Source organism: Oreochromis aureus, linkage group 13 (genome assembly GCF_013358895.1).
Source record: "Oreochromis aureus strain Israel breed Guangdong linkage group 13, ZZ_aureus, whole genome shotgun sequence".
Lineage (NCBI taxonomy): Eukaryota > Metazoa > Chordata > Actinopteri > Cichliformes > Cichlidae > Oreochromis > Oreochromis aureus.
In genome coordinates this window covers 27820118-27846943 of record NC_052954.1, presented here as the reverse complement: position 1 = coordinate 27846943, position 26826 = coordinate 27820118, and the positions used below count along the sequence as shown (strand labels likewise).

The 26826-nt window shown below is 43.7% G+C and overlaps 2 protein-coding genes across 6 annotated transcripts in view; both read left to right on the top strand.

The window, feature by feature from the left end:
- Nucleotides 1–16460, top strand: part of ehbp1 (EH domain binding protein 1) — a 161719-nt gene extending 145259 nt beyond the window's left edge. For all 5 annotated transcript variants that reach the window (XM_039621737.1, XM_039621736.1, XM_039621735.1 and 2 more), the window contains 4 exons: nt 6501–6600; nt 7500–7573; nt 14869–14983; nt 15314–16460. In XM_039621737.1, the coding sequence (XP_039477671.1) occupies nt 6501–6600; nt 7500–7573; nt 14869–14983; nt 15314–15404 (380 nt within the window). In that variant the 3' untranslated portion in view covers nt 15405–16460. The remainder of the gene's footprint in view (nt 1–6500; nt 6601–7499; nt 7574–14868; nt 14984–15313) is intronic.
- Nucleotides 16461–19960: 3500 nt separating this feature from the next.
- On the top strand, nt 19961–26561 carry otx1 (orthodenticle homeobox 1). The gene is made up of 4 exons (XM_031745627.2): nt 19961–20397; nt 22571–22760; nt 23295–23446; nt 24766–26561. Exons 2-4 carry the CDS (start codon nt 22664–22666, stop codon nt 25513–25515), a joined length of 999 nt encoding a protein of 332 aa, XP_031601487.1. The 5' UTR covers nt 19961–20397; nt 22571–22663; the 3' UTR covers nt 25516–26561.
- Nucleotides 26562–26826: the final 265 nt, after the last annotated feature.

Here is a 26826-nt window from a genome sequence, read left to right as displayed (position 1 = left end):
GAGATTCTACCAAATAAATCTTTTTTTATTTTTTTTAAAGCTGGCTCTTTTTTGCACTTCTTTAATGGGACCTGATGTTCACTATCATCGCCATCAAAGCAAACCAGAAATCTACAACAAAGAGGTACAGCTGTGTTTTTATTGGATTTTACTCCTGCTCGGTTTACAGTTCACAGCACCGAGTCAGAGTTTGATCAGTCACATCCAAACAGGTGTTAAATAGGCAATAATTCTTTTATCCAGCATAATTTCGTAACACTCATCCCCTCCTGATCTCCTTTTATTACTGATTATGGTAACAAAACAATCATATGATGAAAATATTCATCTTCATTCAGCAGGCCTGTGCTGTTGCTCTTCCAGCATCAGCATTTTGAAAGACGGGCTTTCCCTGTTAGCATATTGCGTGTAATCAGAAACAAATAATTCTGCAGCCCCGCTTATGATTATGCATCAGATTTAATTAATCTCAGTGCCTCCAAAACTCTGCCGCACCCTACTCCTGCTTCTCCTCCTCTCTCTCCCCTACCTCCACCTCTTTTGTAAGTTGTAAAGCAAGCAGTGGTTGACAAATGACACCAGTGGAAAAGGCATTCATTGTGCCTCAGTGTGAGAGGAGGGTTTTTTTTCCCTCCTCTTTCTTTTTTTTTCTGAATTTTTACTTTTCTCTTTTCTCTGTCCGGGGGGAGCAAGGGGAAAGAGGTGAGTGTGAATCGGTTAATGTGTTCCATTCACCAGACCTTATACACAGGTTCAATAAAGCAGGAATCTGCTCTATGAGCTAGGACCCATTGTGCCATTGAGGACACCTAAAAGAGGCCTCGTACAAGACTCCCCTGGAAAAATAGCCCTCAGCACCACTCCAGAGGAGAGGAGAATAGAAAAGGAGAGAGCAGGAGGAATCACATGCAGTGGCTAGGCAGTTTGATTCTTACACATCTCACCAGTGTTGTAACATTTGGTGTGCATAGCTTTGAGTACATCTCTGACTTCAGTGTTACTCTGCTTTTCAGAAATGGAGAGAAAGACGAGTGTAAGCTTTAGATGTGACACTGTTTTATGGATAAACCTGAATTTGAGAGCTCCCTAAACTCTCCTGCTTACAAGCTTCACTCTGTCCTTCCCTGTCTCCTTTCCTAACAAGACGCTCCTCTCCTCACATTAATTAAATCAAGTCTTCAGTAGGCTACTTACACACAATTCCCCCCTCCCTCCGGTCCTTCGGCAGAAACCTCTCTGATTAGGCCGGCCCCTGTCATGCATATTCACATCACTGCCGTGACAGCCTTTTAACGAGCTCTTACCTAATCACAGGAAACAATGTTCATCCTGTTCTTTTTATTCCTCCTTCTCTCATTTTCTTTCATGTGTCTTTGGCTTTCATCTTCCCCCGATCCCCGCTGATATCAGACGGGCTTGACGCTCGGATGGAGAGAACGATGGGGGGAGACGCACAAGTGCAGCTCGGCCCTAAATAAACCGCAATTGAGAAAGTGACTTGAACACAGAAGAGAAGTTCAGCTCCATCTCCTCCCTTCCCCTCCTCTTCTTTCTCCTCCTCCTCCCTGCCTTTTTATATGTCCGATAGACAAATTGGATTAGCAGCTATTGGATTAAATGACAAAATGGTGGGATAAGGACTGAGATGAACATGCTGTGATCACAGCTTTTAATGTGTTTCTCTTTCTGTCGCATTCATTTTCCTCGGTTATCCAAGCTGCTTCCTTCAAGGCACAGAAGTTTCTCCAGGGAAGAACAAATGCAGGACACCCTGCTCATCCACTTACTGCAATTTATACGAATTAGAATGAACATCTCATGTGCAAATACTGCACATGTTGCTGTTTGAAGCCATTAATCACAATAATAACTATTAGTTTGCTGAGAGCAGTTAACATTACCCTTACAGATTAACTTCATAATTAAATTTGTAATTTGTTGCAAAAATTCTTTTATGTTGTGACTTCTGCTTTCTCCACAGTGGTGGCTAAACTAAACAACTGGTGTCATTGCAATCTCAGGAAATACATACATCTGCATACATTCCTATTTTCAGCATTTCCATTGTGACTAATCTGGTTTTTATGTTGCTCTGTAGTCCAGTGGTTAACATCGATCGCTGGTTTAAGAGGAAACACAAATCCCCAAAGCATCCAAGTAGATCCGTCCACTGCTGCGACCCCTTGTAAATAAGGGAGCAGCTAAAAGAAGCTAAACTCCACACCGATAATTTAAAACTAAAGTTATCAGTAATTGCAGGTTTAGTGCAGTAGTGCAGCTTCTGGTTGATGTTTTAGTCACCAATTAAAAATACAGTGATGCCAGTTAAAGTCAATTAATGTTTACTTACTAAGACTAATGCTAAAGCATGAATTTCATAAATTTAGCACATGGCAGCATGGCGCTCTTAATTCAAAGCAGCTCAGGCCAACAGCAGCAGCAGTTTGACCACCTCGGGGTGAGTTTCATTATTCCTATCAACACTGAATGGAACATTGGCCAAGATTGCCATCTTAATCTTATTTGGCTATAGAGGCTGCCTTTGTACCCCTTTTTTTCTCCTTTCCATTTCTTTCTTCATTTCTCTCTCACCATCTCTCATATGGATGCTCCCAAACACACAGTGACCTATGCTAACCAGCCTTGTCTTCATGCCTCGAGGATAGCAGCCTCCCTCCACACACAGCAGTTGGTGTCATTGTATCCTGGTTGCATTTCTGAGAGACCAGGAGTGAAACAAGAGAAGAGGAAGACAGGCAATCAGATAGAGGGGTTGTTGGGATATGTCTATCAGTTGTATCTCAGCTCTGTGTGTGTGTCTGAGTTGATTGTATCTTGTTTGTTTCTCACCAGCACAGCTGCATTGATAGCTGAGGTAACACGAAGGATGATATTAATGGCGATAAACCTTGTGCATCTTCATCACTAACCCTTTGATGTCCCCATCACACACTGTACCAACGCCAAATTCATTGCTTCAGTCTCACTGGAGTTGGCCTGTTTCTGCTCTGCCCTGCTCTGTGTTGAGCACTAAGAAGTGGCGTGTAAGGCGAGCGGCAAGACCCAGAATGCACCCTGCCAAACTGCCAGATGCTTTGATCCAAGATGGCCCCCTGAGAGCCAGCATGGATCCACAGTGTGTCAGAGCCAAGGCTGGATTCGCAGACACAGTGTCAGTGGTGGCTGCCAAGGATATTTACACCATTTGTTTTCATACACCACCACATTCAGCAGTCTGTTGTCACTATAAGCATATGGCTTTTTATGGAGCAAAGATGTTTTTAGAATGTGCTGCACCAGTGGGAGTCAAACCTCCAACCCAGCACTAGAGCCTTAATTATCATGAAACTGAAACTACCATTACTTTTACGTTTAAGATGACGGTATCGCGTACAGTTGTCTTGTTAATTCAGTCGTATCAAGTAGTCAAGCTAGTAGAAAACTATTTAAATAATCTGAAGACTTTTCAATAATTCATTAAATGCAATTGGCCTGTAAAATTACAATGTCGTTATATAACTTTTTATTTTTTAAAGGCTCTTCCCCCAACAGCTCAAAAACATTAATTAAAGGTATAATAAAACATGATTTTCCCATGCTTCATTAATTAAAAATAGGTTTAGCACCCACCTATAACAATAAATCTGCACCCAGTCTGTCTCTTTAAGAGTCAGGTAGGATCTAGAGGTCGGAGGTGGATGCTGAGCAGCTGTCGAGTCTCCTGCCTCCATCCCTCCATCCCCTGACTCACCTGCTCGCCATTATTTCCTCCTCCACTCCCTCCCTCATTCCAGTCATCCCATTTTGCTTTCACATTCAATATTTTTCCCCCCTCCTCATCTCTCCCTTTTCTCCTTCCTTCTACCCTTTTCTCCTCCCTCTTCTCCCACCTTTTCCTCTGACCTCCCTGCCTTCCTCTCCCCTCGTCTCCCCTCCCTCCTTTCATAAAATGTGGCTGTTGGTTGGCTGGTAGCAGCTGGCTGGCTAGCGGTGGGGGATATAGCTTTATAATCCCCTCTCGTCTTCCAGCCCGCCTCGCCACAATGTCACAGGAGCTTAATATTTGCCATTATTATTTGCTTGTTTTATTTGACTTCGAGGCAGCACAATGACCTGTCAGCGCCGGCTTTATCCCCCCTCCGAGTGTCGTCCATTTCAAAGTTGACTACAGTAATCCACGAGCCCGTGATTCCGCTAAATCCCGAAGCTTTCTTTCATTCGCTTGTTTTTTTTTTTTTTTTTGCTTTCTTTCTTTCGTTCTCCCTTCCCGCTTCCTCCTCCTAAATGAAATTACATACATCTGCTGGCTCAGAGTATCACAAATGTCCACACACTCACCGGTGTCCACACACACATCCACGCGTTTGCCTTTTGTCATCAGTGACGCAGTGGCCCGATGCTTCCACTGCTGCAATGAACACTGGTGTGTGTGTGTGTGTGTGTGTGTGTGTGTGTTTGATGGAAAAATTCCTTTCTTTCTTATTTTCTTGTCTCCTAAGAAGCAAAGTTATTTATTTATTTACAGCTTCTCATCAAATAAATGATGCAGTGGTTACAGCTACAATACTCAGATAATAAATGTTGGAAATCTTCTTAAAACCTTTGCCGCATTTACCAGAGTGAATGTAAGGATTCATATCACCGCTGCAGAGTTAAACGGGAGCTTAACTATTAATGTTTTAAAATCTCTGTGTTCATTCTGTGAGGATACCTTCTGTAGCAGCTGCTGAACCTCCTCTTAACGTAAGCCCTCAGACGATCAGTTTTCATCCGTTGCTTCGTGCTGACTGTTGGATTATCGCCGCTGACACTGTTCAGCTGACCTCGAGATTCGATAAAGAATAAATAGCATTTTAATTTATAACACATGTGAGAGATTATTAAAACAAACCAAGCAGAAAGAGATGCTGATTAGTATTATTTTATGGAAATCTAGTTTTAATTTTATTGATTGTCCATCTATTTAAAAAAAGTAGTCATAGCATCTGTAGGTAACATGTAAAGATTTACCTTTTAAAGGAATAATCTTTTTATCATACCTAAATAGATAACATTACCAATAACTCACGAATAAATTGTGAATGTATAGTCAGTAGAATTATAGTAAATAATTATTGTACTGGTAGCATTTTGCATCTTTATTATGTGTTTATTAATCATCACTGCTGAGACTGTTGTTATTTTTGTTTCTGCTCAGTAAGGCCGTCCTGATTCCCAGGGTTTCAAATACTGCAGTTTAATCAAAGCCTCTGGATCCTGAGAGACACGCCCGAGGTGTCTTTTCACTTTGGTTTGGTGTAAAACCTTACAGTGTAATCATTACAAAATTGGAACAAAAGCCTGGGATTAACCAGACCTACATGAATTTAGAGCATCATGAATGACTTCTCAGTATAAATACACCTGCTCATTATCTTTGCCACACCTGGTCCGAAATAGCCCCACTTAGTTAACTGGAGATGCACTAAACAGTATCTAGAAAGTTTTATAAATAGGTTCCAAATGTACAGTAACCATCCAGATAATGTTCAGACTATTATCCTGTTTCCAAATTTAATTCATTCCAGTTTCATTGATAACAGTAAAAAATATTAAATAACTCTTCGTGCATGTTTATGGGCCGTACTTGAAAATGCTGTTGATCAACCCTTCCTCACCTGAGAGCTTCAATGAGCATTTAGTTACCATTTGTCAGTTTCTGGTTTGAGCGTGATCGCAGGTTCCAGTATGTTTAAAGCCTTACGATTATGTGGTTTTAGTACACGGAGGCCAGCAGATGCACAGTGGGAGTCAAACTCCACACCCAGGCAGCTGGTCTTTATTCCAGGTCAAACACGATGGAGGCTGTCACTGTTACCTGGCTAACATTTGAAGCTTTCCATTCGATGTGCTTTGTCTGTATCAGTTGTGCGCATCCCATTGTACCTTGTAAGTAAGTTACAGCATAGAGCTTTAGCCCCAGGCGTGGGCAAAGCTTACATTAGCCATGCATCTGAGCCTCACTAGCTCTCTGTGTGTGTTGAGCAGGTATTACACTAAGCAGCAGAGAGTCCCAGAGACTTTTTTTTTTTTTTGAAGGCCTGCTGAGTGATTGGTGGGATATGTATTGCCCTACAGTGAGAGGCTTCACTCTGTAAAGGCGCTCGACGGTAATCGCCGAGTTAATCCCGCCCCGGTTGAAGCCGTATTGACGTTGTGAAGGCATGGTGTGAAGTAGGTGAATGTTTACACAGGGAACATAAGCGAGGAGAGTATTTACACCCACACATGAATATCTGGTGGACACACTGACTCTGCGGGGGCAGCAGCTCCGTCGTTTATCTGCCTCATCGTTTTTCATGTGCATATGCTGGTGTACACGGCGTGCTCTAATTTTATGTCAGGTTCAATCCACTGTAAAAAAAACAAAAACAAACGAGCAACATTTTATTCTTGAAACATTTCCTGTAACGTGTGTATCTGCTGGTTTATTTATTGGTGTGTTTCTGTGCTCTTTCCAGGCAACAACAAGGAGGAGGAGGAGGCCATGATGCAGGAGTGGTTCATGCTGGTCAACAAGAAGAACGCCCTCATCAGGAGACAGAACCAGCTCTCTCTGCTGTACGTACTGTTCTTCCTCTCTGTCGCCTCATCTTTGCTTCCATTTTAATTTCTCACATGTCAAATTAAAGCAGCTGAGAAGCGTTTTAAACCTGCTCCTCGAGCTTTAGATCGAGCTCGTCTAAGCTGCACGGGGCAGGAGTGTCCTCGCCACTCCATTCACCCCCTCTCTGTCTATCCGCTCATTGATTTACATGCAGAAAGGGATATAAAATCAATAGAAATGTGGCGATCGCTACTCTATCTGCAGTCTCTTTGTATGTGGTCAGCTGCGACAGGTGGAGACACGCGCTGCCTTTTTCCCTCATTTGCGGCTGTAGGGATTTCAAAGTGTGCAAGTGGAGGAGAGCCTGAAGTATTCATAATCACATTATATCGTGGGAAAGGAGAGGCTTTTAAAGTGGCCAATTGACAGAAGGGCTGATTATTAGCCCTTTCTGTTCTCTCTTTGTGGAGGCAAAGAGAAAAAGGCGCCTGTGAAGGACAAATTCTATTAGGGGCCGAATTAGCTCATTTTTTAATATGGCTGAAAGAGGAAAGAATTCAATTTGTGCTGCGGGTGCCAGATATACCCACACAGGGCCACGTGCATATACACATCTACTCCCTCATCTTCTGTTTTTAATGCATTTTCACCCCCACCCCCCAAACTCTGCTCCTTATTTCCCTTTTCCTATCCTTACACATACACACACAAACACACACCTTCACCCAGGGCTGTGCACTATGAGTATCAGTTATGTGCAGTAGATTAATGCGAAGCCGGAGAAGGTTCGGGCGAGTGGCCGAATCGATGTTTATTGCAGGTTTCTTTAAGTACTTAATGATTTAGTCATTAACATATTGATGAACTTTGTGTGTGTGTGTTTCCCGTCTCCCCTCTTTCTAACTTGCCACAGGGAGAAAGAACACGATCTGGAGAGGCGTTTCGAACTGCTGAACAGAGAGCTGAGAGCCATGCTGGCCATCGAGGGTAAGACACACACACAGAGTGAGGCTGCACACGTCTACATTAAACTCTTAATTTTGTAGCTTTAGATGCATTTTAAACAGCAGTTTTCACAGCTGAGGAGATTATGTAACAAGTGAAGTAAAACAAGCAGGAGCTCATTTTACTCTCTCATTCCTAAATCTTCCTGAAATTTACCAGAACATCTGGATAGAGTTTAATTACTTCCCAAAATGAGTCCTACAGGAGACAGGCAGTAATGGTTGAAGTTCATTTTCCATTTTGTAGTGAGGAGGGTAAAATCGACTGTCAGGGTCGCTTGAGTTCAAGTAAAGTGGTTTGTGTCTCTGCTTCTGAGTCCTTCCTACGTGGCGTCCGCCCGTTAGGGGGGGCCAGCCTTCATCGGGAGCCTGAAGCAGGATGATTTGAATTCTGCTTCGGCTTGATGAGGATTAAGATGCGAGCTTGCGAGGGATTTCACTCCCCGATACTTGATCAATGCTATCTGTTTCTCAGCCAGGCCCGACTAGCCGATGCCTGATGTGGAATCTGACCACAGCTGCATTCAGTGTTTGCAATGTTAAAAAAAAGAAATGCAGTTATATTGTTGAAAGCTTGTTAACTACACCGCAGCCAGAAAAGCAGCCATTGTGTCGTATCAAAGTTGTCAGAGGGCCATGGAAGTTTAATCCCCTTCGACTGCGTCCTCTTTGGCAAAATGAACCTTTCGCCAATCAATGCTAATTGATTTTGCCATTCGACATTGACCAGCACCACCCCCTTCCCACAAACCACCCCCTTTCTCCTCGCGGCCTTTGGACACCCATTGTAATTTCAACGGGCACCTGATAAGCTACCTGGTCCATAATAAATCAATTCTAATTAGCAAAAGAGGAGATGGTGGTGGGGGTGGTGGGGGGGCAGACACGCGTATCCAAAGCGGAGCTGCAGCCGGCACCACGCTGCCTGCGTTCAGCTTGATTTCCTCCCTCTTCTCCGGCCACTTTATTTATTTTTATTTATCGAGCTCCTGCTGGAGTCGAATGGGAGGATTTCGGTTTTTCTGCTTCACATAACGGAGTGTGTGTTTGTATCAGCAAGCCTGCTTTAAGCGCCCGTATGTGTGTGCATTGTTTTGAGCCATATTTTTGTCTTTGTCTCGTGTGTGTGTTGTGGATTCGTATGGCTTGCGCGCATGTGGATGTGAGAGCAGAGATAGTGTGTGACTGGAGGTGGAGAGGTGGTGTGTGCCGTGTCACCGCCGTCCTCTCTGCCTTCATGTGGACTTGTTGGATTTGCAGCTGACTAACTTATCAGCGGCCTTATTTTCCTCCCTAAGGGAGGCACTTAACATTCAGAGGCTCTGCCTTTCTGTCGCAGCCACAGATAGTTGTCAGCTGCTGGGAAGAAAGGTGTGTGTGTGTGTGTGTGTGTGTGTGTGTGTGTGTGTGTGTGTGTGTGTGTGTGGATCTGTGGATCTGTGTGTTTGTGTGTGTGTGTGGATCTGTTGGTCTCCGTTTGCCTGCGTCTGTGAGTTTACATCTCACAGGTGTGTTTCCACCTTTCGTTTTCTGTGTGTTGGTGTGTGTGCACGTCTCCCCAGCTCTTATTTGGTGCTTGGGCAGGTCCATTGAGCGATGGTCGGGCGTGCGAGTAATTGCTGATTTGGTTGGCCAGTCGATGACACAGAGAGAGAGAGATGACTCAGAGCGAGAGAAGAAACACACCTGCCCTCACACACACACGCCCTGCTGAGAAAAATATGTACCTGCACTGAATCAAACACACCTCTCCCTCTCAGCTGACACACATGCTGAATCACACACACATTGTCAGGTCAGTGTGAAGACCTGAAGTTTCTGTCTTTGTCTTTTTGAGTGAAAAGATGTTAAATATCTGCTGATTTACCGTCCAGCTGCGGCAGATGTGGTAATATTTGTAAGCAGTTATAGAGAAACGAGAATCCTGTGAGTAGTCTCTGCAGTGATGTAGACATTTAAGGGTTTGATGAAAGTTAAAGGCAGGAGATTATAAGTTAAGCCGCTCGGCCTCCTCTCTGTTCTGAGGCAAAGGTTTGACTCGTGATGTTTTATTCCACATTTGTGACGCTGACGTAAGCTTACTGGGACAGTCGGGTACAAGAGGACGAGGAGGAGGGGAGGAAGAAAAGAAAGAGGGGAAGCTTTGAGGTGGAAAGAGGAGCGTGGAGGAGAAGACGATTCATCTGAAATCAACTTTGAAGCCGATATTCTGCAAAAGGACAAATTCTTCTCAACTTTTCTCAGATTTGTGTTTGTTTGAGTTAGAAGATCTTAACGGAGCAGTGATTCCTGATGTAGTGAAAAGGCCAATGTAGAAACATTAAACTCACACAAGGGGGAGAGAGGGAGGAAGGGAGGGGCTAGTTTGTAGGGCAACAGCTGCAGGATTCACTACAGTGCCAGGTATTTTTCCTGCACTTTGGATCTCAGCACATATTAACTGATAAATACAGAACAACTAATGGTCTAGTGCGACCCTCAGCAATGCTTTGTCTAACTGAATGAAGAAAGAAACAACTGTATATTTAAATAATTTCATATCAACACACAGCAGTGCAGTATTTTACACATTAGCACATCCCAAAACTTTAAAAAACAATAAATCAGCACAATAATCGCAATAAATGTAACATGTAAGATGTTTGAGTGAATTAACAGTGTCGTCACTGTACGTCTGCTGTTTTTGTTTAAATTGAATGTGTCATCTGTACATGAGGAATATTCAGAATACATTTTTACAAAAACACTCAAACATAATTTGGTAACTGATGCGGATTCATCTTTGGACATCAAGTGTCTGCCTCGAGGTTTCTGCAACAGTAAATCTACTCTAGGTCTATTAACCATGATCACTGCGAAAAATCACAGCGCAGCGATCACGAGTGAAAAATTATAATCAAACCAAAGCCCGTAATCTTAACAAAACACTCCTATAGGTAATAAATAAGTCCACGTAGTTGCATTTCCCTGCCACAGCACTGGGCCAATCCCTGTAGTAAAATATGAAAAGTTGTAAGGAAAGATTTTCGTGATTAAAAATATCCCAACGACGCCTATAAATGACCCCAGTCTGACACGTGAAGGTTAACAGCACAGAGGTCTTGACTTGGTGGGCCTGTGCGTCATTAAAGCATCCAAACATCAGTCAGTGTAAGATAAAAATGCTCCGTAACTGAAGTTTAAAGCTGCTTGACATTAAAACGGTGTTCAAGGTTTGATTAAATGTGCAGAATAAAACGGTCAGGATCAGGGCCGAGGCTTCCAGGCCCCTGTTGATGTCGTTTATGAGCATGCTCAGTGATAACCACCTCCTTGTACCGTCTTGGTGTGATGCCAGGCGGGGAAATGCCATCTGTATGCCACGCTCTCATCTCCCTGCCACAAAAATTGATCCACTATGCCCTCTTTATCTGCTTACCGATTCACACCTATGTACGCACACACGGAGCGGCGTCTTGGCTTCCTTCGAGGGCCCGTGTGTGCGTGTGTGTGTGTTTTTAAAGTGGACGCCCTCTCGCCATCTAAAAGGGATTTATGCATAGCTGGGTCCCAAAGTTGTTTTTTTTTTTCTCCCCTTGTTACGGTTTGATATGATAAGCTTTTTTATATGTTTAAAATCAATATGTAATCCTATGCAGGAGCTTATCCCTCTCCACACCCCCGACACACACACACACACACACACACACACACACACACACACAGCCCATTTGTAAATCTATTTGGGCTTTGTAACACATCGGGACAGCGCACTACAGACCCTGATTGATTAGGTGCACTGTGGAATCCGATCACATGGGCAACTTTTGATGATGTCGCCAACTCTTTCAGGCTTGCACATTGACTGAAGAGGCCGATAGCAACAGGCTTCGTTCCACGCGTCACTGGGCTCGAGTTTTGGTGAATTCAGAAGACGAATGTGTTTAATTATCTATTCACAGCGAGGGTGTTTGTGTTGGTTGAAGTGCGTCCACGCTTGGAGTTTAATATTCGCAACGTCTCCAGCTGTTTTAACTTGGTGTTTATGTTGAGGACAGGTGCCACCTGTAGTGAAGCTAACGCGGTATTACATGCTGCTAATCGTCACATGAGGCTGAACAGATGCTGAAAATGTTCACGTTCATGCCTGGAAAGAAATTACAGCTTTTTAAGAGATGTAAAATCTTTCCTGTGGTTCAGCCTCCGGGTCAGACAGGTGGAAAACCACTTGATTGTTGTATCTAAAGTGATGTTCTCAGTCTTCTTCTGGACACGTAGACCAGAAAACTAAAATTGTCTAAAATGTTTTTATGGCAAACAGACACCATGAAGCTAAACCAAACTTTCTCACCGGAAACTCGCCCAGAGGCTCAGTGTTTCCGGCACTTAGATGGGAGTAAATCGTGTAAATACACTCAGCGAGGTGAATTAACGACAATATTAACTACTTTGTCCACACGTCTGAAAAACAAAACATCACACAAACTTTGGGAACCTGGGTAAAGTCTGGAAAGGTTCAGGGGTGGAGTGCATGTAAATGCAGGAGTAAATGCAGGAGTAAATCACATAGATGGGCAGATTAAGTCACTTGCAGTTATGCAGTCATCTCTTGGCCAAGTAGAGGATGAACTGCTCTGAAACAGTCTGCAATATAAACTTTTTTTCCTTTATATTTGAACCTCAACAAAAGCAATCTTAGTAATTTGGAGAGAACTTTTCTCTTGCAATTTTTAACCTTCGTGTTTGTTGCTTTTTAGCTGTTTTTTAATTGTCAGTCCCCTTCCCCCCTTCTCTCCCTGATGACACTTGGATTTCAGCCGAAATCAGCTCTCAGGGCCTAAAGAGGACGAGGGGGGTAAAAAAGCAAAGAAATGAAGGTTTATAAATTTTTTATTTTGGTGTCTGTGTCCTCAAAAAGCTGTGATTGAAACCCTCCGATGTGATGTCGCCGTATTTTGGTGTGAAACAGAAAACGAGGCAGACAGACGGACACGGATGCATGAAGGGCGGCCTCGCCCCGCTTTGAGAGAACGGGGCTTTGGACCGGTTTGCTCTCTTGAATAAATTTAGCGTTGGGGAGAGCGAGCAGGGAGAGAAGAGGGGGGTGTTCATGGGGATTTGAACCAGCGCATTCTTGTGTGCCTTGTGCAGATTCACATGGTTACCGCTGGCGTGCACGGTGAGAGTTATCTGAATACGCACCCACCGTGTGAGTTGTACACACTCCTAAGTCTTTAACCTCCCTCTCCCACTCTCTTATGGAGGGGGGCGTGGCTTACATGAAGGGGGGTGGGGGGGTTCTGAGTGGCTGCAGGCTGTTTTGTTTGTTCCTGCGTCTCTGGTTACCCAGCCTGCCCCGCTCTGGTGTTGCCTGGTCACGTCGCTCATCGGCTCTTTTTATTGTTTACCTTCCTAATGAGGGGGGCGGGACTCTGAGACATGTGATTGACAGCAGTGAGCTCACTCACGGGTCCCCTTCCCCTCCCATGCGTACCCCGGGTCCAGCAGGTCTTTGGCTTTTTGGCTGAGAAATCCTTTGAAGGAGATTTTTTTTTTTTAAATACCACCTCCTTCGTCGTGAACCCTCCTCTTCTGAGAGAGGATTGTGGGAGATTTATGGCACACATTCCTGTCTCAGTTATCTAAAGCTGATGACTCACCCATTTTTTCCCCCACACTTTGTCCTGATTCTTCCTAAATAACGACACGTTTTAAAAAATAAATAAATATAACACGCAACAAACCCTCGAGGTGCAGATTCAGACATATTTTGAAGTATTTCTTAACTCCCAAACAAAAACCAGAAGAGAGTAAATTTGCTTCCCTGAGAGAGGAAAAAATAACGAGGGGGGGGCTAGAGAGCCAAATATTGGGACTGTGTTCATTTCGCTCTGTGGTCGACTTCAAAGGGACGAGCGGGGCCAATGAAGAGAGCGCAGACCTTTCAGGACAAACCCACTGGGCCCAGCGTGACACGCACACAGCCTGACTGCCGCAATTTGACTCAATGAGGAGGAGGAGGAGGGGGGATATTTATTTTTAATAAAGCCACACTTATTTTGGGACTGACATTTTACAACATTCCTTTTATTCTCAAATCAATAGCCGGTTAAATATTGATAGAGGGGTGAAGTTGCCTACGCGCCACAGAAGTTCAGTTTGGGTTTGTTTGAATTCTCGCTGGGACGAAGCAGATTTTTTTTTTTTTTTCAATTTTAATATGAAACGATGGAGGGAGGTTTTAGAGGGAGACACGTTCTCACACTGAGCTGAGGAGCAGAAGGAGATTTCCTGCCTTTCTCCAGCTTTGAGGCAGTGGAATGGATAAAACGCTGCAACCGGCAGCCGTGTGTGTGACACGACGAGAAGTTGAATCTCATTCAGTTTAATTTATGTACAGCATATGTTGTCCTGTCTGTGCATGCTAAGTGTGGTGGTTGTTTTAAATTGCACAAAAAGGTTGCAGTGAGTGTTTGGGGTGAGTTTTTTGGGGTGAGGGAGGGAGGAGCGCTGCCCTGGTGTTGGGTGAATGCAGAGCCGAGGGCGCCAGGCGGATATTCGAGCCCCAGGGGGAGCGAGCGCTCTCCTGTGGGCTGCCCCCCTCCTCCAGGGAGAGGCTGAGGGGATTTGGATCAGGGTCCCACCTGGACCCTGTGGGGCCCTGTGGGGCCCCTTCCTGCAAAGACCCTGGAGAACTGAGAGACGAGAGTCAGGGGTTCACCTACGTGTGTGTGTTTGTTTGTTTGTTTGGCTGAGGAGGTGACATTCAGGGGTTGGTATTTATTTATAAGTTTCTGTGGAGGATTTTGGACCATTAAAACTCAATTTAGGAGACTTTCAAACTTAATTTACTTCAGTATAACTTTAAAAGTGTGACAAATACAAACGATTGTGAATGCCGTTGTTCAGCAGAGCTGCCGCTTTAATAAAGCTTGTGTGTTCCTGAGAAGTTAGAGGTTATAAAAGAGCAAGAGCCATCTTATACCTGTGAGAAGTTTCACATTAACATGACATCATCACTGTGCGCACACGTCACATTTACGTCCCGCTCCATCACAGTCCAGCAGGCCAGTGAGGTGATGAAACTGTTTCTCCGTCTTTCTGATCATCTGCAGTCCTCAAACAAATGAAGCCATGTCCAGGAAACCCAAAAATCTTTTTGAAAACACTTCAGTTACAGGTTCAGTCCAGAAGAAGATGTAGGCATCCTGCAGCTTCTGTGAGGTTTTTAGAAATTAACAAAAAAAAAATATCCTCAGTGTCTCCACCTCTGACTGCAGGCCTCTGGTTGTGTTGCAGACTGGCAGAAGACGGAGGCCCAGAAGAGACGGGAGCAGCTCCTGCTGGATGAGCTGGTCATACTGGTCAACAAGCGAGACGCGCTGGTCAGGGACCTGGACGCCCAGGAAAAAGAGTAAGTTACTAAAAACACTGAACACAAGTATAAAAACACTGTGAGCAGCACAGCAGGCGCTCCTGTGGCGTCACAGACGTCCCCTAGAAGCTGTGGACGTAGAGAAAGCACGGTGAGCCTGCTCTGCGGCGCACCTGCACGGGCAGGATCCCTTCCAGGGCGCCGCAGGCGGGTAAAAGGTCAGAACGTGGCCCCTGGCACCCGGCCACTCCACAGGTGGTGCAGCGGCGTTCACCGTGGCACCAGCTGTTTTACCTGTGTCTGCCCCCCCTCCCCTTACCCCAACCCCACCCCGAGACATCTGACCTTTTGACCTTTTGCCGTCCGCAGGGCTGAGGAGGAGGACGAGCACCTGGAGAGGACGCTGGAGCAGAACAAAGGCAAGATGGCCAAGAAAGAGGAGAAGTGCGTCCTTCAGTGATTGTCAGCAAACACAACCAACAAATGTAGCCGATAAAAGAAATGTATCACATGATTATTATCGATCATTTTATTTGATAGTGGAGTCGAGACATTTCTGTCAGTTATTGGAATCCCTTTGAGGTTTATGTTCGGGTCAGATTAACCGCAGAGACTCGGCTGAGCGAAGAGGCCCTGCGACACCTTTGCACCAACTTTTTACGGACTCGGACTGTCCCGCTTTATTTTATTTAATTTTTTTTTTTGATTTGAACTCTGCTTTACTTTCTCGAGAACGGTACCTGTGTGTAACAAACATGAATACGTGTGAGACGAGGGCAGCGCACAGCCTGTGTGCAGCCTGCTCCGTCTGAATGTGGAGACCAGGCACAGTCTGTGGTGGATTTGAGGTACAGCACAACAATGGGGGAAATTTTACTCTTATTTTTTTCAGTTTTCTTTTTTCCCCCCATCATATTCAGAAGATGATGAGGTGGGTTGACTTTTCAGTCAGACTTTTTAAAGAAAAACAAAGAGATAACATCGCTCTTTTCAAGCTACTTCATTACTTGACTGTATCTTTTAATTATCTCACTTTTTACTTGTAAAATATCTTAACTTGGGAAGCATTACCGTTCACAAATCTTGACTTTCCTATTGCGTTTTTTATCGTCTTGGCTTGAAAGCAGTTTACCAAAACAAAGAAAGGAAAAAAAAAAAACACTTGTGTTGTATATTTTCATCACTGCTCTGACCAACAGCTTCCAGAATCTTTTTTTTCCTCCATCAGGAGTCATGCAGTCAGAAAACAACAGATATATATATATATATATATTATTTATTGCCATTTGTCCTATAAGCTGCTTGTTAAGTGAATCTACCATCACGTTTCATTTTGCTCAACGACTTTTGGTTTCTATTTATTGTATTCAGAAGAAGAGAAATATGCTTCCATCTCTTAGAGCTCCACATCTTGTGCAGCTGTTCTTTTTACGTGTGAACATTTATCTGATTATTTATTCCAGTGTCATAACCCAAGTCTTCAGTAATAAAGTCTTTATGATTTCATACTCCACAAGACGCTGTGTGGCCTCTTTTTTTTTTTTTTTTAACCCCTGCCTCTGTGGATTTTTAAATCTTTATTTTTTTTTTTTTATTTTTTTTACTAATTTTCTATTTTTCAAAACGCACTTTCAAAACTCAGTTCCAAATATTTTTATTTTTTCCTCCCAGTTTAAAGAAAAATCTCCAATCCTCGATCTGAACTGTTTTTTCTGCTCTTTCTGTTTACATAATTTAAAAAGTTATTGAAATGCACGCCTTTGGCTGCAGCCCCCGCACATAAGTGGCCCCCATCACCGCCTCCACCGGCGAGCGTTGCGTTTATTATTCGGCGCTCTGTTCAATTCCCCTGCGACCTGTGCGCGTGTTTATAAATTAAAATTGGCGGGTTTTTTCTTTTCTTCTGTGAGGTCGGTGTCGAGCAGGTTCCTCCGAGGAAGATGAGAGAGATCACTTTGTACCGAGCAGATGTTTTTCCCCCTCTCTCACACCTCTCTCTGGGCCGCTCCTGTGCGCGCTGAGGACGGGCTGCAGAGCTGGAGAGGCTCGGTCACCCGCAGCCACGGAGGAGGGGGGGAGCACAACAATTGGTATTAATTTTCAAAGATGTAGAAAAAAAATCACACCCTTAAATTCTTAAAGTGTCCATTTTAATTTGCACCAATTTACTGAAATGAGCTGTGGAAAATGTTCCTGCAATAAAAGCTCCGGATGAACAAAGTGTCTGCGGTTTAACCCTCCTCTCCGTCCCTGCAGGCAGCCTCCCATCCCCGATTAAAGCAGGAAAATCGGTTGTGACAGCAGACGTCCTCCCCGGCCTTTCTAATACTTTCAAATTAATTTGCTGATTCGTTTCTTCTCTGCTTGGGACCGACTGTACGCGCACATTACGCACTCTGCGTCCCCCGAGGCGCTTTGTTTGACTTTGTATTGCAGCGCGTTTATCGCGGGCGCCTGTGATCTGGGGGAAAAAGAGCAGAGCCTGAACGGTGCTGAGTGTGTGTGTGTGAGTGTGTGTGAAGAAAAATCTTTAAAATGATGCACACAACCTGTCGTTTACACTTTGCTTATAAATTATTTTACATGCAGCATTTTAAAGGCTGTGTCCTTACACAATCATTCATGCGTAAAACTGAACTTTTAAAAGTTTTAACTTCCTCTAAAAGACTTCAACTTCACTGAAAACGACTTTAAACCATTTTAAATAAATCACTGCATGTTTTTAATTTGACGTTTTTGCATTTTTTAAGAATAAAACGGTTGAAACCGACCTGTCCTACCTCCGCAGCATCGCCCGGCTTTCTTTAACGCTCCAGCAGAAGTAGAAGGAGTGAAAATTTATTTGGAGTCGTTTTCCTTTTTTCGCTGAATAAGAGCGACGCACTGCGTAAAAAAAAAAAAAAAAAGCGGCGGTGGCTCGGCGCTGCTGTGCAGCTGAGGATCCTTCAGCTGAATGGATTATCTCCTGAGCTTTGAAGTCTCCTGGCCTCACCTCACAGGTGCTGAGCGCCGCTCGGCCTCTGCGGTTTTCACTTCCCTCGCTCGCGCCGCCGTCCAAAAAAGCTGCACCTGAGGGAGCTGCGGTCTCTGCGTGCAGCGCCGAGGCTCCTACAACACTCCGTTTTATGCATCATCGTTTTAATAAGCACCGACAACATCCCCACAGATCCCCGCTTCCAATCCTGCCGGCTGAAGGGACAAAACTTTTCCCCCTCCTCTCCTCGCCGCCTAATCCCAGGCTTTACCAGCTCAGCATTAAGAAAATTCAACTGCAATTTGGGATTAGACAAAATACTCTTATTACAAAAGGTTGGTGCAACTTGATAACTTGATACTTGTTCAGGGGTTTATCTCGGGGTCTTACTCACATCGAGAGAGGATGGAAGGGGGAGAGGAAAAAAGCAATGCAGGGGAAATGTCAGAATAAACCGTCTCTTTTGTGTTGTGAGGGCCATATTTGTTGAATGGCCTTTTTGCATAATTTAACGGAGCCTGTGTGTGCATGTGCAGAGGAGAGGAGAGGAGAGGAGGGGTGGTGGTATTTCGGTCAGAGCCTTCGTCGGCCCTCTGACAGCTCGGACTTCAGATGTGGTGGAAATAAAAAATGGATAAAAGGTGCGTGAAACCCAAATCAAATACTTCCACTTTAGGCCGCCGCCTCTCTGCACACACAGGCCCGTTTGATTGAAGGGAGGCTGATTTCTCTTTGATTTTGGCCTCTGCGTAAAAACACGGACGGGCTTAATTCCTGCACAGAAAGGTGCGTTCAGGTGCGTCTGTAACAAGCATCACTGCAGGCCTACGCACACAACCTACATATTATTATTATTATTATTATTTTAATTATTATTATTGTGCTCTGCAGACTTTTGATGCGCAAGTTTCTCTGTCAAAGTGCTCTCATCGATGACTTTTAAGTCCCATCGGCTTCCACTTTGATACTCCTCCTCCTCTTACTCATACACACACACATAAAAATGTAAGTTCCATCCCTGCTCTCTCTCTCACCCTCTCCCTCTCTTTTTGAGCATTAGCTCGCTTTCAGCTCGGGCCTCATTTACAAAAGTTTGTGTTTTGCAGAGAATAAGAAGCGGCATCCCCCTCCCCCTCCGACACTCGGTACCACTCAGGCCAAATCATAAAGCATACGCAGTGTTTTTCTTTAAGTGCGGAGAGTTAAAAACGCGTTAAAAACATCAACACAGGATTTAATTCAGTGACCGCAGCTTTCTGCTGCTGATTCTTCTTCTATGGATTCTTCTTTTTCCTCCGCAGTGAGTTGGAGGTCTATCCCTATTAAACTTTACGTCAACCATCCTCAAATGTAATTCTAAATGGGGATTAAACCTCATTCATATTCATGAGACTGGTGTGTGTGTGTGTGCGGGGGAGAGAAAAAAAAGAAGGGAGGAGGCGGGGAGGGGGCATCACAATAAAAATCAAAATGGATAATTTTAACTTCTATCCTCTGTTTTATGGTTCTGTGTCCACTTGTTTGTGTTTAAAAAACGGCAGAGGAACAAACGGTGACGGTGACAGTAGATAAAAATGTGGCTGAAGCTTCGAGGCCTTTTTGTCGTAAATGTGTGTTTTGTTTTTTAGGAACTAACTGCCAAACTATAGCGGGGGTTTTCTCGGGTTTCTATTTCTACTGAATCTTGATTTGTAACCTTTGCCATTGAAGCGTTTGTTTGTCTGGGGGTTTTTTTTTGGGGGGGGTCTTTTCAAAAAGCCAGAAAATGTATTTTAGGTGGAGAAAAGTCAGCACTAAAGTTTGCTGACAATCCCAGCAAAGATGCTCTATACCCGGCATGCAAACAATAAAATAACGGCTTCCTGTGAGGTGAGAGTACCTTCTAAATTCTTCTTTTACGCACAGCAGAGCGCAGGCCTGCAGCCACTGAAGCACCTTCTCCTGCAGGCCTACGAAACATTTCCATCTTTTTAAAACCGCTCTGTGGTTCCTGTGGTCCGGGACTGAGAAGAGGAGGAGGAGGAAGGGTGGTGGGGGGAGATGAGTGGGAGTGGGCTCCCCCCCGGCTGCCTCTGCTCGCCCATAGGTCGCCTGCGCCGTCCGTCAGCTCGCTAGCCCTCACTGATTGGCTACAGGAGGCGGATCCGCAGGTGATCCTCCGCTCATAGAGGCGCGGGGCGGAGAGAAGGTGATCAATCTCCATCCATCTCCATTAGAAATCACCTTAACACTCTGACAGACAACGACAAGCCCCCTGAAAGCAAATGAGTTTGATTTATTTGGCTGTAAAAACGGCCGGAACCGCACCGAGGACGCGGCGATGCTGGTGATGCTGCTCGGTTTGCGCACTGATATTTGTTTCTGAGAAAGTCTGCGGCCGCTGCGCGAGTTTTGTGCCCCGCAGACTTCCTGCAGCTGGATAATTTTTACTCGCCTCTTGTGGTTCGAGCGCTCGGGACAAGGGAAGGAGAACAACAAGGTAAAGTTTCCTGTTTTCTTTCGCTGATTTTACGCACAATCTTCTGGTTTGTGCGCATTTTCGTTCCGAGGAACTCTGAGCCGCGGTTCATTCACGAAATAACCCTGAAGCTAAAGTACAAAAAGATATTAAAATATATATATTTTTTAAAAACCTGAAACATTTTTGCTGAATAACCTGTACCACGCGCCTGATTTCAATTTGCACCGCTGCACTTTTATATTGAATTTTTTGCGCAGATATCAATTACTCAGCACCGTCAAGGACTTCATCTTGAAGCCGATAAATCGAGCCAACTTCCTCCGGAGTAGATTTTTTTTTTTTTAATATTCCCATTCCTGTAAATTTTTATTTTTTTATTAAGAGCAATTGTCCATTAAAGACTCTGAAGCGCTCAGCAGATAATTGGAGAGGCTTGTTTTTTTTTGGTTTTTGTTAATTTATTTTGCTGATAAGGACCCTTCTGAAACGCTCTCTCTCCCCGGAGGTCTAATCTAAATTCTAATTGAGTTCATTTGCACGGAGATCTCGCCTTTTCACTCCGGCCTGGCTGAGCTGGAAGCTCGTTTTTTTTTTTTTTTTAAAAAGAGCCGCTGGAATACGCGTTTGGCACGCAGAGGTTTGGTTTGGTCATTGTTAAAATAACCTCACTAATTTAATTCACACTCCCGGGCTGCGTGTTTTTAAGCTTCAGATCAGTCTGCACGCAGGAGTGGAAAAACTAGTTTCTCCACCCGGACTCTTTGTGTGTGTGTGTGTGTGTGTGGTTGTGTGTAAATGTTTTAGGAGCTGCTGAATATGTAGATATAATTTTGCTTATTTTCCTTCAGGTTTGCGTCTTTACTTAACCAGCTTTACTTTACTAGAAACAAAAATAAAATCATGCAGGGTTTTATTTATTAATTAATTTTTCTCTCTCTCTTTTGTTTTTCTTTTTTTAAGAGCCGAAAAGTAAAGAAGATCGAAGTGTTGCTTTAATAAAAATACAATCTAAATGTATCTTTTTAATCCAGTAACAGCCCAAAATTAAACAAATTTGAACTTTTTTCCAGCTGGATTTGGTCCTCACTTTGTGCACCTTTAAAACAAAGGACTAAAATCGACTCCTCACATCCTCAGCCTGGTTTAAATATAATAACAGAAGCTGGTTGAGAAATTCTCAGCCGAGGACTGAAGAGCCACAGGAGTCCTGCTGTGGTCAAAAACGCACACAATGTCTGACGACCCAAAAGAAACAGAATGAGCCAGAACACAGAGATTTTTTGTTATATACATATATATTTAAATTGATTGTCAAACTACACCGATAATCTAGCTTTTTGTAACTGCGTGTGTGTGTGAGAGAGAGAAAGAGACACAGAGAGGGAGAAAGTGCAGGCCTACACACACCTCACACACACATTTTATTCATAAGTTTTAATAAGTTTGCTTTTGTTGTGTGAAATAACCAGATTTATATGAAAAATACTCGTAACTTAGGACTTGTTTTTTTTTTTTTTTTGAATGCAGGTTTGAAAAAACAAATAGAAATATGTGAGCGCAAAAAACAGAAGGCAGATGATTATTTTGATGTGAATTATTAATACTACGGAAATGTTTACCCGCGCGTTTTTGTAGTTTATATCGCAGTAAGAGTGCGCGTGCGTGATTATTTTTTTGGAGGGCTGGAATAAGTGTGCAGGTCTGCTGTAAATAAACGTTGTTATAGTTGGACACACACACGAGACAAAATGCAAATCTAGTTTCTCCTTTTATAACTTTCGTAAAGGCTGTGGGGAGCTTTCAGGTTTAAAGTGTGGATAAATTCTGCTTTGCAAAATAAAAGCTTTGCATTCGTCTCTCTCTGCGCTGGAGTCTCGGGCCGTTTGACCCTCTTAAGCCTAAAAAGAAATCAAATAATCCTGAACACGTTTTTTAAAAAGAAGTTCATAGTATTCTGCACCAATTAACAGGTTTATGTCGATCTTGAATTAAATTCCTACACTATGATTTCCTAGTTTCCTGATTTTTATGGAATGATTTTCTTCATTTATTTGAAAATAAATGCGTTTTTCAGTTAACCGTGGGTTGGGGGGGAAGTGAGTGGAAACTGGAAGAGATTTGTTGGGATTTATCTTGTTTTTTGGTGGCGCACAAACTTCTCACTTGTTTGCCGTGTCTTCTCTCCGTACAGTAGCTGGAATCGGCCCCCTGACCCGCCAAGCTGCAGCATCGGGGGAAACTGAACCGCTGGCCTGAGCTGGGTGGAGCAGTGACCGCCTGTAGCATGATGTCCTACCTCAAACAGCCCCCCTATGGCGTCAACGGCCTGGGGCTCAGTGGCGCTGCCATGGACCTGCTGCACCCCTCAGTGGGCTACCCAGGTAGGAGCCCCCCCCCCAAATTCTCTCTCTCTCTCTCTCTCTCTCTCTCTTCCAAACACACACACACACGCACACACACACTTTTAACACACAGAAATACATGCATGATAGTGCACCTGGACAGAGGCATGCGCAGTAAACATGAGCTCCAAATCAAGGGGTTAGAGTTAAACAGCAAGAAACTTTAGTAGTAATAATAATAATAATAATAATAAAATTGCGTGTTTCACTGTTAAAATGGTAAAACAAATTTAAAATGTGCACACAATGAAAATGTAAACGTAAAACAATAAATAAAAAGACACAATTCATTTAAAGAAAATTATAATAATTATCATTACAATAAGTACATTATATTTGGGCTAAACATTTTTTCAATCAGTCTTTTCTAATCCCCAGAGCTCAGCCAACAGCAGAGTAGGACAGGCCTGCATGTCGCTGCCACTCACCGACATTATTTACAGGTTTCCTCCGTGTTACTGACGCGGTTCTCCGGTCTTTCTCTCCCCTCTGTGTCGCCTTTCTTTCCCGCAGCTACTCCCAGGAAGCAGCGGCGGGAGCGAACCACCTTCACCCGCTCCCAGCTCGACGTCCTGGAGGCTCTGTTCGCCAAAACCCGGTACCCGGACATATTCATGCGGGAGGAGGTCGCACTGAAAATCAACCTGCCTGAATCAAGAGTCCAGGTACAAAAATAAATAAAACGAAAAAAAAGAGGCATTTTAATCTCTGCTTCCACTGACATTAAGTTAATGTCTTTAGTGTGGTTCACCGTATTTTTAAAAAGTAGGACAATGAAGACCTGCAAATTTAGTTAAAACAGTCAAATGAAGATGTCAACTTACTCTTATGAACTTCAAAGTAATTTATTTAAAGAGTTTATTTTCTTTATTTTCAAAAACCTCTAATTTAAATACATTTTTGTCCCTTATCTCCTGAGGGACTGTTAATGACGTCATTTGCGTCTGAATTAAAGGTTAATTATCGGTTAACGCTCCAGCTAGCAAGCTACAAACTGTACAAGCAAATATCTTAGATTTTGGTACATTTATGTCCCCGTTTTCATGCTAATAAAACAATAACCATTTATTTTAAAGAGTCGCAAATATTTAAGTCAATTATTGGGAAAATGAAGAGTGATTCCTGGGTAACTTGTATGTACCCCAGTGATGCACTGATTTTAAGAAGAAAAGGACAGCAAAAATCATGCAGATGGCTCGATACTGGTTAGATAACGAGTGTAATTAAAATTACACACATTGGTTTGTTTATTAGTTCCTCAGTAAAGTAAAATTTAGTAGCTGCCTTTCTGTTTCTTTTTTTGTTTTGTATTTGGCTCAGTACACTGGTTTGTGTGGCATTTTCTTCTGTCACACAAACCTCATAGTACTTCATTTAATTTCAATAATAACAATAATAATAATAATGATATCATAGACCCCGGTAGGCTGATGCAAACAAAACTGAATTTAGTAAAGATTATTTTACAGCAGAATCACTCAATTAGTTTTAAAAATTGTATTTATTTTTTTCATTTTTGATGCTCTTCAAGTACAGGTCGTGTAATTTGATCTGAAATATGAAGAAACCAAGACTCAAACCTGCATATACTCCAAACATCTTACTTGTGTACTCCAGTATTGAACAAACACTGCTCCTCGAAAGACAGTAGGGGAAAACCAAGGCACAATTCGAGTTATTTTCAGAATGTGTGTAAAGCAAAATGCTCTACACAATCATACCCTCTCTGTGCTCTAGAGTTACTCTACTGTGTGGTGAAACTCAATAGCCTGTTATCTTAGACCCGTCTACCAGGTATGAAATTAGACCCCTGGCTGGTCCAAGCCAAGGGGCCGGGGTGGAAATGAACCTTGATGGCTAATAACCCCCAATTTTCCTCCATAATGTACTCCCACCATGGCCCAGAAGGTTCTTTTTTTTCCTGAAATGCTGAGGCCGGTGTCGTGTAGGGTTGCTAACTCCTGGCTGGTGTTTGTGGTTGTAGGTGTGGTTCAAGAACCGGAGGGCCAAGTGTCGCCAGCAGCAGCAAAGCGGCAGCAGTGCCAAAGCCCGGCCGCCCAAGAAGAAGTCCTCTCCGGCCCGGGAGAGTACCGGATCCGAGAGCAGCGGCCAGTTTACACCTCCTGCTGTCTCCAGCACGGGCTCTTCCTCCTCTTCATCCTCGTCTACCAATCACACGGGCCCAGCGGCACTCAGCAGCACCTCTACCTCCATCAGCACCGTCTCCTCTATATGGAGCCCCGCTATCTCCCCCGGAAACGCTCCGGCTCCTGCCGTGGCCCCGCTCCCTGAGCCCGGGCCCCCATCTAATGCCTCCTGTATGCAGCGTTCCATGTCAGGCTCCGCTGCAGCTGCCACCTCCTACCCCATGTCCTACAACCAGACGCCGGGCTATGGCCAGGGCTACCCCACCCCTTCCAGCTCCTACTTTAGCGGCGTGGACTGTGGCTCCTACCTAGCCCCCATGCACTCCCATCACCACCCGCACCAGCTCAGCCCCATGACGGCCTCATCTATGTCTGGCCACCCGCACCACCACATCTCCCAGTCGTCAGGCCACCACCACCATCACCACCACCACCAGGCGTACGGCGGCTCCGGCCTGGCCTTCAACTCCTCCGACTGCCTGGATTACAAAGAGCAGACTGCCGCGTCTTCATGGAAGCTCAACTTTAACACCACAGACTGCTTGGACTACAAAGACCAGGCGTCCTGGAGGTTCCAAGTCTTGTGATCAGGCTTTCTTCCCCACCCACCCGCCACTGCCCGCCCTGCTTGTCTGCTCTCTTTTATTTTCCAGATTAGCTTACTGCTTGTTTTTTAAAAAGACAAAAGAGTTTATGAACCATAAGACAACAAGATAGCAGCAGGAATGCTCAAGAATCGGACTTCCTTCTCCCGCTCGTCCTGTTTCAAAGTTTAAAAAAAAAAGAAAGAAAGAAAAAGACAGACCTGTAAAGAGAAAGCATCAGGAGCAGATTTCCTGAAGATGAAGAAAAAGGGTTTTTTTTAAAGACACCCCTCCTTGGGATAAGCTTAACAAAACTGTTTTTCCAAGAGTCATTTCAACCAAACTCCTTTGACCACCAGCTCTCTGGATGGGAGGAATATTTTCCCCTCTGGTGCACCGACGGGAACTGCCTGCCGTGCCCTCTTTACCTCCATCGAGTCCTGTACAGTTTTTATTATTTTCTGGAATTTGTTATTTTAGGATGACAGAGATTTTTAGTCAGCTGCGCACAGGAGCTGAAATATGTAAATATGTATTTGGGTCAGTTACAGTGACCATGTTTAGTTGTTGTTTTTTCTTTTCTGGATTTAAAATTGTTTATTACCACTTTGAAAGAAAGAAAGAAGAAAAAAAAGAAACTGTATGTAAATCTTCCCAAATATTCCAAAGAGAACAAATTGGCCATAAAGTTCAGCTTTTATATCCACCTTGTTTTACTCAGCAAAATTTGAAATGTCTTGGTGAAAACTCTAAATCTAAACTATAGATGCAGAAACTATTCTGGGACATTTTCTTTTTTCCAGATATTATTATTATAATTATTATTCTAGACTCCACGTTTTCAAAGCAGACCACCTCTCTGGGACATGTTTGAACCGCAGCACTTGGCTTGTTATTGGAGTCAAAGCTTTTTATTATTATTATTATTATTATTTTAACTCTTCTGGGGGAGGAGAGGAAAATGTGGATTTATAGCTCCAAAAATGACAGTGAGATGTTGAATGTATCTTTAAAGGCGACCACCCTTACATACATGTTCATCCAATAAAGATCCGTTAAGTCATATTTTATTTTTCCTTGTCTCACTTTGATTCCCAACAGGGAGTCAACTTTCTTTTTGTACACCATCAAATTACAAACTCGACACTGCTGTTTTCTCTTATTTGAACTAGTCACACTTTTATTTAAAAGCTTGTTGATTTTCGTCCCCCCCACCCCCATCCCCTAATTATATCGGGGGTAAATGCAAATTAGGCCATAATTAAAACAAGCCGTGAACGCCGTGTAGGCTTGCATTTCCATTTTAGAGAGCAG